The sequence below is a fragment of the Apiospora phragmitis genome (assembly GCF_038363925.1).
Source record: "Apiospora phragmitis strain CBS 135458 chromosome Unknown utg000004l:1.0-3135199.0:1.0-3139288.0, whole genome shotgun sequence".
Taxonomy (NCBI): Eukaryota; Fungi; Ascomycota; class Sordariomycetes; order Amphisphaeriales; family Apiosporaceae; genus Apiospora; species Apiospora phragmitis.
Window position 1 is genome coordinate 2041787 of NW_027117402.1, and position 17102 is coordinate 2058888.

General features: G+C 52.7%; 6 protein-coding genes across 6 annotated transcripts; 3 read left to right on the forward strand and 3 right to left on the reverse strand.

Moving 5' to 3' along the window:
• Nucleotides 1-555: 555 nt before the first annotated feature.
• PG994_003771 (uncharacterized protein) lies at nt 556-5268 on the forward strand (the record flags this gene model as incomplete). The annotated part of the gene is made up of 17 exons (XM_066855180.1): nt 556-899; nt 996-1274; nt 1367-1526; nt 1571-1580; nt 1670-1866; nt 1935-2096; nt 2267-2306; nt 2377-2497; nt 2657-2799; nt 2861-3243; nt 3306-3529; nt 3587-4002; nt 4054-4151; nt 4223-4501; nt 4579-4824; nt 4907-5147; nt 5204-5268. 17 exons carry the CDS (start codon nt 556-558, stop codon nt 5266-5268), a joined length of 3408 nt encoding a protein of 1135 aa, XP_066719458.1.
• A 1277-nt stretch (nt 5269-6545) lies between these two features.
• On the forward strand, nt 6546-8895 carry PG994_003772 (fungal-specific transcription factor domain-containing protein; the record flags this gene model as incomplete). The annotated part of the gene is made up of 5 exons (XM_066855181.1): nt 6546-6561; nt 6626-7301; nt 7353-7749; nt 7805-8173; nt 8224-8895. 5 exons carry the CDS (start codon nt 6546-6548, stop codon nt 8893-8895), a joined length of 2130 nt encoding a protein of 709 aa, XP_066719459.1.
• Nucleotides 8896-9909: 1014 nt separating this feature from the next.
• PG994_003773 (family 5 glycoside hydrolase) lies at nt 9910-11578 on the forward strand (the record flags this gene model as incomplete). Its single annotated transcript, XM_066855182.1, has 2 exons — nt 9910-10575; nt 10682-11578. 2 exons carry the CDS (start codon nt 9910-9912, stop codon nt 11576-11578), a joined length of 1563 nt encoding a protein of 520 aa, XP_066719460.1.
• Nucleotides 11579-11830: 252 nt separating this feature from the next.
• PG994_003774 (carboxylesterase) lies at nt 11831-13600 on the reverse strand (the record flags this gene model as incomplete). The annotated part of the gene is made up of 3 exons (XM_066855183.1): nt 11831-12206; nt 12305-12435; nt 12533-13600. 3 exons carry the CDS (start codon nt 13598-13600, stop codon nt 11831-11833), a joined length of 1575 nt encoding a protein of 524 aa, XP_066719461.1.
• Nucleotides 13601-14275: 675 nt separating this feature from the next.
• Nucleotides 14276-15624, reverse strand: PG994_003775 (uncharacterized protein; the record flags this gene model as incomplete). The annotated part of the gene is made up of 2 exons (XM_066855184.1): nt 14276-14885; nt 14951-15624. The coding sequence occupies 2 exons, from the start codon at nt 15622-15624 to the stop codon at nt 14276-14278; spliced, it is 1284 nt and encodes a 427-aa protein (XP_066719462.1).
• A 252-nt stretch (nt 15625-15876) lies between these two features.
• Nucleotides 15877-16875, reverse strand: PG994_003776 (uncharacterized protein; the record flags this gene model as incomplete). The annotated part of the gene is made up of 1 exon (XM_066855185.1): nt 15877-16875. The coding sequence occupies one exon, from the start codon at nt 16873-16875 to the stop codon at nt 15877-15879; it is 999 nt and encodes a 332-aa protein (XP_066719463.1).
• Nucleotides 16876-17102: the final 227 nt, after the last annotated feature.

Genomic DNA, 17102 nt, shown 5'->3' on the forward strand with positions numbered 1-17102 from the left:
TGTATCCGAATCGAGATAGATTTGCATATCTTCTGCTCGAACAAGCAACGACAAATGAGGATGCAAACTTCTCAGACATGTGATGCGGCCCAAGAAACTTTGCTTTTGCAGCTGTCTTGGCATCGAGCCCACCCGCCATGGCCAGTGTTTGTATTGAAGCAGACGATCCCTATCGTCACTGCCGGTGTTGCACCTACCCCGCTCAGGGATTGCCATATACGTCGTGTGGTCTCACAGAGCAAGGCCGGAAAGTCACCGCCGGAATGCAATTGGACGATCAAATGGCCTCTGCTGTGACATAGACTAGCAGCTCCTTCAATGTTGGGGGTAACCTGGGAGAGTGATGGACATAGATGAGGGCCTGCTGGGATACTATTCCGAACCTCCTCCCTGCTGTCCAAAGAAAAAATTGGGTGGCGCGCCGAGATTGGGTGGAACATATCCATCGCTGTGACTTATATCGTAGATGCCCAGAGGGCGGTTGTGACATTTTGACACAGATTTGGAGTTTTCAGCCAGATTTCATCTTTCAGCACCGAATAGACGAGCTAAACCATGGCTGCAGAACTGAAATCCTACGAGGCCAATGGGGCCAGTGGCACCAACGGCACCAAGGGGAGTAATGGCTCCAATGGTCACTTCGAGGAGCGCATGAACTCTGAGAGCACTGTTGGCGTCGGCAAGTCGTCAGGCAGCACGTCCGGACCCATGAAGAAGGAGAATGCACCACCGCTACCAAAGCCGACTCGCGCCGGCGTCGACTTTTTCTTTCGCACAGTCTGGGCAGTTGATCAACGCTTCGCGGCGCCCATTGCCGATTCAGAATGGGGATGGGACGTATACCGAGGGCAAGAAGCGACCGGGTCTCAAGAAGGACTTGAAGGCTCTCACGAGGAGAGGTAGGTCGCCGACTCTTCTGCTGCCCCTAATACCACCCACACCAGCAGGAGGCCCGCTTACTAACATGAGCCATGTATTTCCACCGCAGATCTGAGGACGGTCATAGACATCGTGAAGGGCAAACTGAAGGGTCCCATCATCGACGACAAGACCATGATAATGGAGAGGACGATCCAGCTGGTTGCCGGTCTTCCCCACAACTCACGACTGCGAGAGGAACTGACAAACCAGTTCATCAATGAACTTTGGAACACTCTCGACCACCCGCCACTTCTCCATATTGGAGAGAAACACCAGTACCGGATGGCAGATGGCTCGTGGAACAGCCCGATGAATCCTATGCTTGGAGCTGCGGGTTCAACATACGCAAGATCGTACGTCAAAACAACCCTAAGCGCTGCGAAGCTCTGGCTCTCTTTCCCATGATGAAGTATGCGGAGTGCTAACATCGTTCCGACTATGACAGATGCCGTCCAGGGGTCAACACATTGGGTGCTATGCCTGACCCTGAGTTGATTTTCGATTCCATCATGTGCCGCAAACAGTATCGTAAACACCCCAACAACGTCTCAAGCGTCTTGTGGTACTGGGCTACTATCATCATCCACGTAAGCAAGTTCGCAGTTGTGAGCAATAAGACTAGGGAGCAGGGATACTAACTGAAACGTAGGATCTTTTCTGTAAGGAAATACCACACGCGGGCCAGCCAAAGGCGCAACAGCACATGTATGGCTAGCATTTAGAGGCTAACACAACTGTACACCGCCAGGGACCGATTTCACCGACATCTCGAAGACCAAGACATCCTCCTACCTCGATCTGTCGCCTCTGTATGGCAGCAACCAGACCATGCAAGACTCGATCCGCACCTTCAAGGACGGCATGATGAAACCCGACTCGTACGCCGATAAGCGTCTGGTCGGCATGTTCCCCGGTGTTTCCGTCATCTTGATCATGTTCAACAGAGTATGCCTCACTGGCTCTTGCCTGCCACTATGTTAAAGCAAAGGAAAGGCGATGCTGACGTTCGCCAGTTTCACAACTATGTGGCCGAGAACCTAGCGGCCATCAACGAGAATGGGCGGTTCACCAAGCCCACGGCGGACCTTGACGAGACGAAGGCCGCTGCGGCTTGGAAGAAGTATGACAATGATCTCTTCCAGACGGCGCGGTTGGTAACAGCCGGGTTGTACATAGTAAGTAGTCATTCTCCGTACTGGACTTAAGCAGAGTGACCGGAAAGCTAATCATGGTCAAACAGAACATTGTAAGTAATGTCCGGTACGAACGGATGTATCCCAATATACCGTCAAATCGGAGATCTTATTTCGGCTTGTGTTAGCGATGACTAACCCTTGGCTACCAGACTCTGGTCGACTATGTCCGAAACATTGTCAATCTTAACCGTAAGTACTAATCGTCCAATTCCTCATTCATAATATCCAAGATCCCAGTCAGCTGATTGAACGACTACAGGGAGCAACACGACATGGACTCTCGATCCCCGTGCCGAGATGGGTAAGAATGCCGGCACTTTCGCCGGAGCCGAACGAGGAACTGGAAGTATGGTATCTGCAGAGTTCAACCTCGCCTACCGGTAAGAAAAGATGCAACCCCCCGACTTGTTCCTGGACTCAACTGACAACCTCGTAGGTGGCATTCTGTAGGTGACCTCAGATAACGGCCTCTAGATTGACATGGTCTCGATGTCCTCTAAGAACCTCTTGCGGAGGACGGATAATTGCAAATGAGATAGAGCTAACATCTGGCGGACAGTGCATATCGGACAAGGACGACAAGTGGGTTCAGGACTTCTACAGGAGCTGTTCGGCAAGGACCCATTTAACCTGACCACGCACGACATGATGATGGGGTTCATGAAGTTCGAGAAGAGCATTCGTAAGCTTAACTCCCAACTCGCATGCTACTCGGTCAAACCCGAGGTGCTGACTCAATACAGCGGATGAGCCATCTGAGCGCACGTTCGGAGGCTTCAAGCGAGGTGCCAATGGTTTTTTCAACGATGATGAACTAGTGGACTGCATCGCCTCAGCCATTGAAGACTGCGCCGGTGCGTTCGGGGGCAGGAACGTGCCCCAGTCCATGAAGCCTGTTGAGATCCTCGGTATCCTCCAGGGCCGCAAGTGGAACGTCGCAGGGCTCAACGAGTTCCGCAAGCACTTCGGTCTCAAGCCGTACGAGAAGTTCGAGGAGATCAACTCTGACCCCGATATAGCGAACTCTCTCCGCCATCTCTATGAACATCCCGACTTCGTGGAGCTGTACCCGGGTCTTGTGGCGGAAGAAGCTAAGGAGCCTATGGTCCCCGGTGTCGGTATCGCTGTAAGTTGATAACGGTCTGTTTGAACCCCCCATTGGCTGAGTTTCATCTAAACTGTTGTTAGCCAACATACACCATCTCGCGTGTCATCCTTTCGGACGCAGTCTGTCTTACGCGCGGTGATCGCTTCTATACGACCGACTACCACCCGCGCTACCTGACGAGTTGGGGCTACAATGAGGTCGCATACGATCTCAACATGAACCAGGGCTGTGTGTTCTACAAGCTCTTCATCCGAGCTTTCCCCAACCACTTCAAGGGCGATTCCGTCTACGCCCACTACCCCATGTGAGTAATACAAAATCCACTTGGATACTCAACACCGAGCTAACCTACCCAACCAAGGTGTGTCCCGAGCGAGACCAAGAAGATCCTGACCAACCTGGGCCGCGTCAACGACTTCAGTTTCGAACGACCCTCGTTCATTCCACCGCGGGTCAGCATCACCACGTACGGCGGAGCCGCCCAAGCTCTTAAGAACCAGGAGGTGTACAAGGTCACCTGGAACGAGGGCCTGTCGGTCTTGATGGGCGATGGTGGCAGCCGCTTCATGTTGTCGGGTGATACGGCATTCCATGCCGGCCAGCGTAGATGCATGCACGAGCAGATGTACAAGGACAACTGGCAGACTAACATCAAGGCCTTCTACGCCCAGATCACCGACAAACTGATCAAGGAGAAAAGCTACAAGCTGGCCGGAAAAAACTTCGTCGACATCATTCGTGATGTTGGAAATATCGGCCCTGTGCACTTCGCGTCTCGTAAGTTTCGTCCAGGGTCTTCTCCATGCATGTGCTAACTGGGAATGAAAGGAATGTTCAACCTTCCGCTCAAGACGAAGGATAACCCCAAGGGTATCTACTCGGAGCATGAGCTCTACATGGTACTCGCCATCATCTTCGTCTATATCGTAAGTCACCAGAAAAACGAACAGACCTATATCACCCCTATTGCAGGAATGACTGACTCATGACTCCCTAGTTTTTCGACATTGATCCCGTGAAGTCCTTCCCGCTCCGACAAGCGGCAAAGGGTGTGGCCACGCAACTCGGCAAACTCATTGAATCAAACGTCAAGCTGGTCACCGGTCTCGGCCTCCGCGGCTTCTTTGCCGGAAAGCCTGACAAGAACGACCCCCTAGGGGCTTATGGCGTAAACCTGATCAAGGGCCTGCACAAGTCCGGACTCAGTGTCAGCGACATCGCCTGGAGCCATCTGCTGCCTACTGCGGGAGCCAGTGTGCCCAACATCGCCGAGGTGGTGAGTAGTTGCTAATAAGTCCACTGTGCCGACATTGTTTGCGTGCGAAAATATTGTCTGACTGACACAACTTGTAGTTCGCCCAAGCAGTTGACTTCTTCCTCGGACCGGAGAGTGTGAAGCATGTTCCAGAGTTGCACCGCATCGCCAACTCGCCTGCATCCGCCGAGACTGACGCGCTGCTGCTCGGATACTGCATGGAGGGCATTCGTCTGGCGGGAACTTTCGGATCCTACCGGCAGGCCGCTTCCGACGACGTCATTCACGAAGACGACGGCCGCGACGTTGACGTCAAGTCTGGCGACCGGGTGTTCGTATCATTTGTAAGTACTTCCACTTCTTCGCCTGATTCCCCAAGTCCGTGTTGCTTTTCGGCCGCTGACTGGGAGCGTTTCTTTTTCGCAGGTTGGGGCAGCCAAGGACGTGAACCATTTCCCGAACCCCGAAGAGGTGAACCCCCGCCGGCCGCTGGATGCTTACATCCACTTCGGGCTGGGACCGCACGCCTGCCTCGGACGTAACGCGGCCCAGGCGGCGCTCACCGAGATGTTCCGCGCCGTGTTCAAGCTCCGGAATGTCCGTCGGGCCCCCGGACCTCAGGGTGAACTCAAGAAGGTACCGCGTCCAGGAGGGTTCTACGTCTACAGTAAGTTTTCCAGTACGCGTTCTTCTGGTTGTTGAATCTGTACTAACACCGTTCAGTGAGAGAGGATAGGGGCGCATACTTCCCGTTCCCTTGCACGATGAAGATCTGCTACGATAACTAAGGGCTTGTGTTGGGGGACTCGGGTAGGTGAGTTGTGACGATATGGCTAAGTAAGAATGCTATTCGGCTTGATTAATTGTGTATTTCGCACTGGTTGGAAAGCAGTCGGTCCTTGCTAAGATAATAGGTAGAGTTTAAGATACTACTCGTTAAATTCGCGTTGGATGATTTTGGTTACGACAGTGTAATGTGGGGTGAATGCTAACAAGATCTTGATGACGAAATCTGTAATCCAGATCTAGATCCAAATTCGGCGGACCTGTCTCTGACAACTTGCCTTTCACTTGTAGTAAAGTGCTTCGTAGTTCATAATTTTCTTCAAAACCTGGCTGGTAAAACTCAGGCCCCCTACATGGCATCTCAAGATGGTGCGTGGTTGCCTTCTGCGGAGTATTAACGAATATGGATATGGAGAGTGCTTGCCTGCCCAGTTCTAGGCTAACGCACAAACTGCAGATGCACTTGCGCTACTTATGCACACTCTTCCGCACTTACATCTTTAGCAACAATCGTGTCTACGATCCGGACACGAGCTGGCCAACGATCGTGCCAAGTTGATAAGCTCATCCTGGACAGCCGACCTTTACAACGCATCTACCCCGGCTTCGGGCGGGGATGTGCGAGCGGGACTCTCCAAGCTCCCTTGAATACCCCCGCAGTGGCATCCACTATCTCACAGGGTCTTATCAACGTGAACTACTCGGGAGGTTGAGGGTCCTCTTTTCGGATTTAGAATACCGGAAATGTCGCTCGGGGACAAGAGGGTGGCAGGCAGTATTCCCAGAAAAATGGACGACTTATCATAATTGCCGCTGTCTCCCGGCCACCCCAGCGGCGCAATGCACTCCGAGGCTCGCTCACATCGTGACGCAAGCTGTCGGTTGTGTTGTCTCTTTGCACATCCCACCTGTACCTGTTGACTTGAGTATGTGGTAGGTAAGCCAAGTGCTATTACCGGAAGATATGGGTAGTCCTGTGATCGACGAGGTGGTTGTATATCCCTCCTCAAGGAGAAGGAGGCAGCTCCACGACCAATGAAAAGGCCCCGAGTTGCTGTCGCTTGTCAACGGTTAGTCCTCTTAAACTTACTATCATTACTCCCTGGACCGCGCACCCTAAAATAAGCTCAATAGGTGCAAGAGGAGAAAACAGATAAGTCCATCAGTATTGGACTACCTGAGAATGCCTACTGACAGTCTTGCTGCACAAATGCAATGGGATGCATCCCTGCTTGAACTGTAAGCATGAGATTCATTCCAGTCCATCGACGGCTATCTCATGCCGGCATTCCCATGTACATGGAAGAGTAACTCCCAAAACAAGAACATTTAGGTGTCGCCGCTAAAGTTTAGTTGCAGGTCAAGACTTTGGGGCCGACTGCATCTATCTCCCGCCCAAGTCCATGACTATTCACCGAGATCACCGAGATTATCAACAGAAGTCGGTCCAAGCTGTGGAAGACCGCGTAGCTGAACTCGAATTGATTATTAGAAGGGAGGGCATCAGTGATACACGCAAGAAGCGTAAACGGCGCACAGGACATGATGGACAGACCAATGCGCTCACCCCCGTCGAGTGTGTCGAACCCCCCACTGTTACACAATGGAAACCGTCTCCTGCGCCCTCGGACTCTCGATCCGACATCATGTCACAAAGTTTCAGCCAGCAGCCTAGGGTTCCTACTGGCACAGTGATGGATATTCTAGGTGACTTGTCCATTGAAGCTCCTGGGGCTTTCTTCAGTACTTCCTCACACATTACGATGAGTAGAGTTATTGCTAGCATTATTCGAGCTAGAGAGGAGAGAGCGGGCGCTCCGAAGCAGTTGGCCTGGGAGCAGCTGAGTCCAGATACAGAAACCACTTCGTCCGCTTCCTCGGATGATGCGCCGGAATTTCTTCAGATATCAGCTGGGAATGCTCAAAGGCTGTTCGATTGCTACCTGAGCCACTTTGCCACTCGTTGGCCTGTTCTGCAGACATCCTTCATACGCCTACTCCATACTGAGCGCGATAATCTCTCCGATGCATTCTTGTAAGTTTCTGAATTCCGCAAACACATAACCACATTACTTACTGTGATCAGCACAAGTGTTTTGCATCTGGTCTATGCCATTGCAGGCCAGTACTTGAAGGCAGCTGGAGAAATTGGGGGCTTCTTCCCTGAGCAACACCTGGCCGCAGCGATGAAAAACCTCAACGACATTCCCCGGTTTCATGGCATACGCTCCATTCAGTTTCTGCTCCTACTTTCAATCCATAGTCTAAGGTCACCCGAAGGGCCAGGGGCCTGGACATATATCGGGCTAGCTATGAGGCAGTGCATTGACCTAGGTCTGCACCGGAAAACGCGCAAGTTCAAGTCGCTTCTTGAATATGAGATGCGGAAAAGAGTCTTTTGGACTTGTTATTGCATAGACCGCCAGCTGTCTATTTCTATGGGCCGGCCATTTGCCATATCAGATCGAGATATCGATGTAGAGGTAAGCAATATTCCGTCGCAAGTTGGGGAAATAAGGTTAACAGTGCATGTGTCAGTTTCCTCTAGATATAGATGAAGCAACCGAAGAACTAGAAGTACTTCAAACGACGTACCAAGCGTCTAAGCTACCAGGATCCAGGAAATTACCTCAATCCACGACAATGACTGGATTCATACACCTCTGTAAACTCCGCGTCATGGAGTCCCATATTCAGCAGTCCATATACAGAGTCGATCAGTCCACTACAGCAACCGATGTAGAAGTAGAAGGCTTCCTCGAAAAGCTCGAAGGATGGAAGTCACGTATCCCATTGGATGCTAGTTCACCCTATACCCAAACGACGACCGGTGTTGGCTACGATACTTTTGTGAGGATCCTTCCACAGTTGAGATGCAAGAATCATCTTCGGAACACTACTGATGACGTATGGTATAGATGTTATGCTATTACAAATCCTTACATCTCCTATTGCAGCCTTTCGTTCTCTTAGAGGAATCTCAGACCACGTTGGTTCGAAGATGCGCCGATGCCTGTGGCGGCGTTTGTCGAACATACAAGAAGCTCCACCAAGTCATGCCCATCGGATTCTCTTCCATCGATCTATCCTCTGTATTTTCTGCAGGCATGACGTTGATATACTGTGCATGGGTCTCACCGAAAGAGGTTCTCACCATCAACAACAGCAATGATATGAACGCCTGTAGCATTGTGCTCTACATCATTACAGAACGTTTGCCGGCCGCGCGAAAATACCGGGACGCTTATGAAATGGTAAAGTTGATGGTATTGAAGTCCATCGAAGAAAACCGACACGAAGCAAGACAGCCCGTTGCGAAATTACGGCCGTGTATTCAAACTGCTCTGGATGCACTCAACTTCGACCAAAATGATGAGCAGGGCAAGCTTTCGACCATGATATCGGTTATGGCAGGAGAGCCTGCGCCACTAAGCGAGGACGCATCCTCTTCGTCGGCACCGACCGAGCGCACTGATGCAGTTTCTCCGACTTCAGGGGAACTCAACCAGGGACTTCCGCTCGACGGGATCCCACTTGACTTTGAGAAAGCCGACACCTACAACGCCATGGACCTGCAACTGGGAACGATTTTCGCAGCACCCGGACCTGAGTGGACAGTCAAAATATGACAGCCAATGCACATGCCTAGTTCCTCGTGACAATATATGGAAGCAGATGACTGAAACTGAGGATTTCTATACGTGACCATTAATTTTCAGCAATATAGGGGGGAAATATGAGTTGAGCCCTGTTTGTATACATCTAGTCTTACTTTTGAGCATAGACGCGAGATCATGAGGCCAGAAGGTTGTCATCTCGATGCGGTCTTTTCAGTGGAAAAGACCTCGGATGGAGTTGTCGCAGATGGTATGTTATGTACAATGAATGTGTTGGGGTTGTGAAGAGGGGTACATGGTCTGAAACAAGACACGCCCACACACATGGGCATGGGCATGGGGTGTGCCGCGGCTATCTATCACACTTCACCAACCTACTTCTATGGTCCCGTGGGTTGGAGGTGAAACATGGTGTTCTGTTCACTTGAGTCTTGACCTTGAAAACATGCCCATCTTGCCGTGAAGTTTATCAGCATCCCTGATCTGTGTAATCACTTGATGCTGGAGGATGGTCGATCTTCACTCCAATAAGTCGGGTGGGGCCTTTTCTGGATCTTGAAAGCAGCAAGTGGCAGCCAGCATGGTATGGTTATCCTATAACGACTCGGAGTTTTTTCGTATTTGATCTGCCTCTCTCTTTTGCCCCTTTGGTCTGTGCCAATCTGGGGGAGGGGCGGGAGTGAGATGCTTAACTCCAACAGCGGCAATTTGATCACTCATATCTAAAAGCTTAACATCGGATGAAACTCTTTTCTATCGGTACAGCGTTTTGACGGTTCCAACTGCTTGGTTTGGGTTCGTTCCTCGTGTCTCTCGTATTCCCATGGTTGTGTTTATCTTTCATCCCGCCCGTCTTTTTCTCTCAAGTTTTCTTCTTGACATACATACTTATATTTGCGCAATCTGCTGTGTCCCAATCCCGGCATGTGTTGAAGCAAGGGAGCCAGGGGAGAAGAAAACTTAATGTGATTATAGTATTGCACCTGGATTTGGTAGTACACAAGTTCGACTCGATATCCGGGGAAAATGAGGTGGTTTCTTTCCAATCTAGCCTCGCGGCTGGCGGTATATTCCGCCCTCTGGTCCGCTACATTCTTGGCAGCCGCCCCTACTGCCGTCGCCGGTGCTGCCGCGTCCGCGGCATCCTCCTCGCCATGGCCCAACGGCCCGTTCGTCACCTCGGATCGCTGGATGACCGACGCCTCGGGCAACGTCGTGACGTACGCGGGCGTCAACTGGCCGGGCCACATCGACGTCATGATCCCCGAGGGCCTGCAGTACCAGTCCATCGCGTCGCTCGTGTCCAAGGTCAAGTCGCTCGGCATGAACGCCGTGCGCCTGACGTACGCCATCGAGATGGTCGACCAGATCGTCGACGCCAACGGTGGCGACAACAAGGACGTGCCCCTCTCCAAGGCGTTCGTCGACGCGCTGGGCCAGGAGAACGGCACCGCGGTGCTGGCCAAAGTGCTGAAGAACCACGAGGGCCTGTTCGACGAGAACACGACGCGGCTGCAGGTCTTCGATGCCGTGGCCGCTGAGTGCGCCAGACAGCAGATTTACGTGCACCTCGACAACCACGTCTCCAAGGCCGGGTGGTGCTGCAACCCCCTTGACGGGAACAGCTGGTGGGGCGACAAGTACTTCTCGGTGGACAACTGGAAGCGAGGTTTGGCATACATGGCTAACCACGTAAGTCAATATCCCACGCCCTCCCCCCTTTTTTCCTTCGTCTTCTTCCTCCCTCTTTTCTTTCTCTTCTCACTTTCCGCGTAAACTGACACAACAACAGGGCAAGAAATGGCCCAACCTCATGTCCATGGCCCTCCGCAACGAGCTGCGCGCGCCCATCCTGAGCGGCGGCCAGCCGGAGCCCTACAACTGGGACACGTGGTACAGCCGCATGCGCGAGGGCGCCGACGCCGTGCACGGCGCCAACGGCGACGTCCTGGTCTTCTTGTCCGGCCTGGACAGCGACAAAGACCTGGCACCTGTAGTGAACCAGCAGCCGGGCAAGACGCTCGTCGACGGCGGCACCGCCAAATTCAGCCGCGCCGACTTCGCGGGCTATGGCGACGACAAGCTCGTCCTCGAGCTGCACTACTACGACATCCTGCGCCTCAGCGAGCCGCGCGACTGCGCCCAAGTGGCCCGCGAGCTCGACGACGCCGGCTTCGCCGCGCTCGGCAGCGGCCACGTATCGACATCCCCATCCCCCGCCGTCAAGGCCGCCGCAACAACAAACCGGTTCCCCGTGCTCCTGACCGAGTTCGGCTTCCCCCAGGACAACCAGACGTACAACATGACGTTCCACCGCTGCACCGAGCAGTTCCTGGCGGACCGGCAGGCGGGCTGGACCGTCTGGCCGCTGGGCGGCAGCTACTACGTGCGCGAGGGCACGCAGGACTACGACGAGCCGTGGGGCCTGCTGACGCATGACTGGAGCGACTGGCGCTCGCCCGAGCACCTCCAGGGCGGGCTGCGGCCGCTAATCAAGGCGAGCCTGGCGGCTTCGGGAGGGCCGGTTCCTGCTCCGGACGCTTCCCCCAACGACCAGAACCAAGATGATGGTAATAATGGTGGAAAGAAGAGTGGTGGCGTACAGCGACGGGCGCCGTCCTCCATGGGACTCTCGGCAGCACCGCTCGGTTTATGGGCGGCTATGACGTACGGCATTTTTGCGTATATTTTGTGATTTAGGGGTAGGGTAGGTGTCATTAATATCATTAGTTAATGTTCAGAAAGAAAAGGAGAAAAACAGTAAGATCTTGCCTTAAACAAAAACAAACACCCCTTCTTCGTCCGCTCTCGTGCCCATCATGTCTATCGATCCCTTCTTTAGTCTAAACGCCTTTATCGTTCAACATCTCTATCTCTCTCTATCTATCTCTTATCTTTAAACTCGTACAATCGTACAAAAATACTCATTATGAAATCTTGTCGCAGCTCAGTTCGGCTGGAGACCTGCAGGGCACAGCTTCTCCAGATCGTGCAAGCTGAGGCTGCTGGCCGTGACGCCCGGCGCAGGTGCAAAGGACCGGACCAAGCCGCTGTCGGCGTTGGTCCACTCGGGCCAGCCCACCTTGGAGCTCATCGCGGCGGCGTCGCCCGCCGTCGCCACGAAGGTCAGCCACGAGTCCTGCATCAGGTCGCTCGTCTGGTACTCAAATTCGGTGGAGTTGCCGCGGAACAGCGGGTGGGTGCCCATGAGGAGCGGGAGCTCCGACTCGTGGTAGGCGCCCAGCCAGGGCTTGGGCGAGATGTTGGTAAAGTTGCCCGAATACAGGTAGCGGTAGACGGGGATGCCGGCCGCGAGACGGTCGCTAAAAGCCACTCCACGTTTTAGTGATGACTCCTTTTCTTGTGATGCGATAATGCCCGAGGGGAAAATGGCAGTCGAGGGGGAACTGAGAGTACTTACGCTGCTGATTTGTAGGCAGGGCAGAAGAAGTAGTTGAAGGTTACTGCGTCGGCAACTGTGGCGTTGACGCCGTTGATGCTAAACGGCATGAAAGCACTACCATCTTGCGCATTGCTGCCAATCAGGGTAGGCTGTTCACAGAGTATGTTAGCATCCTAATCCAAACGTCGCTGGAAAGGGGGTACTGGAAATCGGAAGCTTCTGCTTGGTTGGGATGGTGACACTTACGATCTTGGCGATCTTGCCCGCCAATGCGCGCGCGTTGTAGTCTGCGAAGAAGGTCTTCCCGTCGACGGTAGGGGCGAAGGCGATGAGCGGCTGGGTGAAGCTATCTTGATACACCTCCAGAAAATTCTCGATAGCGAAAGCGTCAGCCTTGCGCATGCAAGCCAGTTCCGCAGCGGGATTCAGGCCACCGCAGCCGAACTTGGACGCCACGAAGGTGAAGTTGGAGTGTGTCACGTCGGAGGTGGTGGCGTACAAGACCGGTGCCGGATAAAACTCGCTGCCCGAGTCCATCAACAGCGTGTTCACGATGGGGTCTTCGGGGTACGCATATCCGTAGGTGCCGACCGAGATGGCTCCGGCGCTCTGGCCCCAGAGTCCGATGCGTTTTGTGTCACCCCCAAACGCCGCGATGTTGTCGCGTACCCATTCCACGGCAAAACGCTGGTCCAACAACCCAGGGTTCTCCTCCTCAGTGGGCAGGCCCGCGGCGTTGGGGTAGCCGAAGATGTTAAGACGGTAGTTGAACGACACCACGAGGTGGTCCTGCGTGCGTTGTACCCATTCGGCCGGGATCAGGTAGGGTATCTCTTCGGCACCATACTGGAAGCTTCCCCCGAAGATGAATAGGAGAACAGGCAAATTCTTCTTCTGGGTGCCACGCGGCGCCCAGACACTGATCGTTAAACAGTCCTCGGAGATAGGACCGGGGCTGCCAACCAGACCATACGGGAGGTACTGCGGCACCAACTGATTGTATATGTTGGGGATTTTTGTCGCATATTGCATGCATGATACCGGCGGCTTGGTCGCATTAAACTCGCCGAAGGGCTTGGCCAGCGGCTGGGGAGGCGCGAAGCGAAGATCTCCAAGGGGTGGTTGTGCATAGGGGATCCCGAGAAACTGGCGAACGCCGGGGGTTGTTGAGTCTACCAAGCCATGTACGACGCCATCTCGGAGCTGTACCTTAAGGTCGGAAGAACAAGGTTGTTTCATGGGCTTAGAGACCGGGTTGGCGGCTGCGACAGATGCCAGAAAAGGCAACAGCGCAGAAAATCCTTTGAACAGCATCTTGGGCCGAAAATATGCTGATATCGAAATCTTTGTGCCAACTCTGAGGTGACTAGGAGGTCGGCAGACCGAGTTTCCTTATAGCAGATCATCGTGACCGTGCTAGCCTCCCGGCACCACCTGCCCCTAACCCATCCCCTATATTTGATTAGAGTTCAGGGGATAGAAGCCAGCTTCCCATTTTGTCTGTTGCAAAAGCTGAGGAAGGGGCTTGTGTCTTCCGTAAATGACACACCTGACGGAGGGGATCTTCTAGGGATCTTCTAGTCCAGCGAATACGGCATATGAAGTTTACGGCTAGCGCTTTGGTTTCTTCGGCTGTACGAAAGCAGTATCGCACCTGGCATTGACTAGTCGTGAAAGTTTGGTGGCGTTTGTGTGGGGATTGGGTCAGAAGAAAGTTGAATGAGCGGGATTCGTTCGCTCAATATTTCGATAGTGTGGATATTGGCTGGAGATTAAGTTATATCTGATCCCTTGATCTACAACTTCCGGATACTCGCTTGAGTTATTAGAGAAGGAAGTACTATTCGTATGTATGGAACGCTGTTGTGATCGGTTCGAGACAACGAGCCACGGTTCGCTCAGCGCCACCACACATTTAGTCGGAGTATTACTCCGGTATTCAATCCTCATTATGGAAGGTCCCATTTGTTGATTCCGCTTCCCAGACGCTCATCGCTTGAAAGGGACTTGCTGATATGCGGATCCGGCAGTGCTGACAGTATAATGCAGTAGTTCTCGGTTTGTTGGCCCCGACGTTGACTTGTCCCTTCTGTAGCTCCAGTTTGCGCCGTTCTGATTGAGAAATGAAAGCATCTCGATATTGTCATCTATCTCGGTAAATGTTCGCGGGTTATTCAGGATAATCTGCTGTAGTCGCCCAAGCTCGTAATTGAGGCCGCTATGAACCAGGCGTCGTTTGGCAACATCTGCAGCACCTAGTGCCATTAACCTCTCGAGGAGTTTGACACTGCCGATTCGGATTGCTTTGGCAGCGTAACTAATCTTCAAATCATCATTCCAGTTCTGCAGAGACTTGGACTGCAGCATCATCTCGACAGCCTCCCTATCAACCAAGTCGGAGATAGCGCGGCGGAACGGGGTGAAAAACGTCTTGTTAACGACCCTCGTTGCATTGTCATTGCTGAACTCGACCAGGATCACATTGACGTTTGCGCCATAGTCCAGTAGCAATCTCATATAGGCGCGGCGCTGCTTTCGATCTGGGAGCCTAACGGCTTCAAACAAGGCGCAAGTATTTTGTCCACCAGTCGAACCAGATCTGGATTGGCACCAGCGACTAGCAGCTTCTCAATGAAGCTGGCCCTGCGCTTCTGTATTACTGACAAGTAAATGGCGCCTCCGCTGCCAGGCGTCGCTACGTCGTCACATTTCGCACCTCGTTCCAAGAGAAGGAGGACAGAGTCGGGATTGCTTCGAGCATACCTCAGCATACGTGACACAGATCGGTCATCTCCAATAATGAACTTGTCTTGATCAAGGTCAAGAACGAATCCCAAATTGACTGGATCAGATTCCCACGTGGCTCGGAACATTCGCTGGATTTCAGCAGCATTTCTGGGTTTGGGGTGCAGGCTGTTGTATACCAGTTGAGAGCTGGCGAGATCTGAATACTTTAGCATCGTGAGCAGGTTCCTGAACCTAGCTTTTGCCCCATGATCAAGTAGCAGCCTGGTAAGCGCGCTGCTGCTCAGCACAACACTTAGAGGTGTATGGCCGGCAAAGTTTTCGCTGTCAACTGATGCTCCACTGTTGAGCAACAGCACGATACTCTCGCGATCCTGAGCAAGACACGCTTTCAGGAGGGCAGTAGATCCTGTGTTGTCTCTGACTTTCACGTCCGCGCCAAAAGCCAGAAGAACTTCAACTGCAAATGGCTTCGCGATTCGACAAGCTACCATCAAAGGTGTCTCATCATTGATCCCAGGGTTCCGGGTATCCGTATTTTTGTAGTGCGCAATGAGTAATCTCAAGCAATCCAGCCCAGTGCCTCCCAGCATGAAGGCAACTTTGGGGCATGCCTTAGAATGTACCGGTTTGACGGACTCATGCCGGCAACCATATAAAGGACACTTCGTTAATAGACAGCGATGTATCAACGGCACTTCCCCGGCCATGTCGACGAAGGGGATAACATCGACCAGTGAGCCATAGTCCAGTATCTTGCATGCATATTCGAAATTATTGTTAGAAATAGCATGGTCCAGCATACCCCGGCGCCTGCCTGTGGCATCAAAAAGTGATGCGGCCCTTTAAAGGAGATATTCGAAAACTTCCCATTTCCCGTGCATGTACGCATGGTCCACGGCAGTTTCCGAGTATCCTTCCGAGTATTCTTTCTCCAGATTCACCGACTTCTGCATGCCGGAATCCAGCAGATATTGTAACACATAAAGTCGGCCAAAACGGATCGCTTCTTGAGCAGCACCGATCTTTCGATCGGCCTTGGGATCATTGTAGTCTGGCAGGTATGTTGCTACGCTCAAGGGCACGCCAGAGTTGAGGAGCAACGTTACCATGGTATCATTACTAGTGCACAAAGCCAGATGAAGAGGAAACCACCAGGCCCTCCAGGATTCGTTCGTATAGGATAGGTAAACAGGCCTTTGGCAACCGCAGACACTTGCCGATGTCAGGTTCGGGTCAGCCCCTCGTGAAAGGAGGAGTTGGACAACTTCGAGGTGACCTTCCCTCACGGCAAGGTGTAGAGGAGTCCACAATGAGTGTATCCGACGACTTCTTTGCTGAACGGTATAATGGGTGTCTCGAACTGACTTCGAGGCCTCAAACGTGGAGAGTGCAGGGTAACTGTGATCATGGGGATCGATATCTTTATTCCACTTATTCCAAGAAGCCGGAGGAGCTTGTTTCACGAATGATCTGCCATAGCGATCTTCGCAGATGCTTTCTCCGCAATATATTGGTCGGCCGGGGCCTGGCGCGGCGAAGTCTGGCACCCACGGACCCGGTCGTGACGAGAACCAATATGAATTTGGGTTTGCACCGCGGTCGAGAAATTTGCGTACTGTGCCTATACGGCCAACGAAGGCAGCCCAATGCAGTGCACGTCTACAATCGGGTGTTCGCAAGCCGCATTCCAATGTATCGTTCCACCTGTATAGCTCTTCTGTTACAATGGCGTTGAGATGGCGATTCACCAGAGCGAGACTGGCAAGGTCTTTGCTGTACTTTGACATGAAGTAGATAATCAAGTGGACGATCTCGACAGGACACTTGACTAAAGAGGCCATCTTGAATGGAGATGTGGCAAAGGCAAAATACTTTTGCAGGCTGGTATACAGCAACCAACCTACATGAAATATGCGAACAAGTAGGAAGAAGTTGTCCGTTGGCCTGCTGGTATTTACCTCTTCCTACCTAACCTGCCTTGAACCTTCTAGGCTGCCACTCCCCACTGGGGAATAACCCCCCCACTGATGATGCCATGCCGAGACAGTAGGTTGCATACTGAACTTCT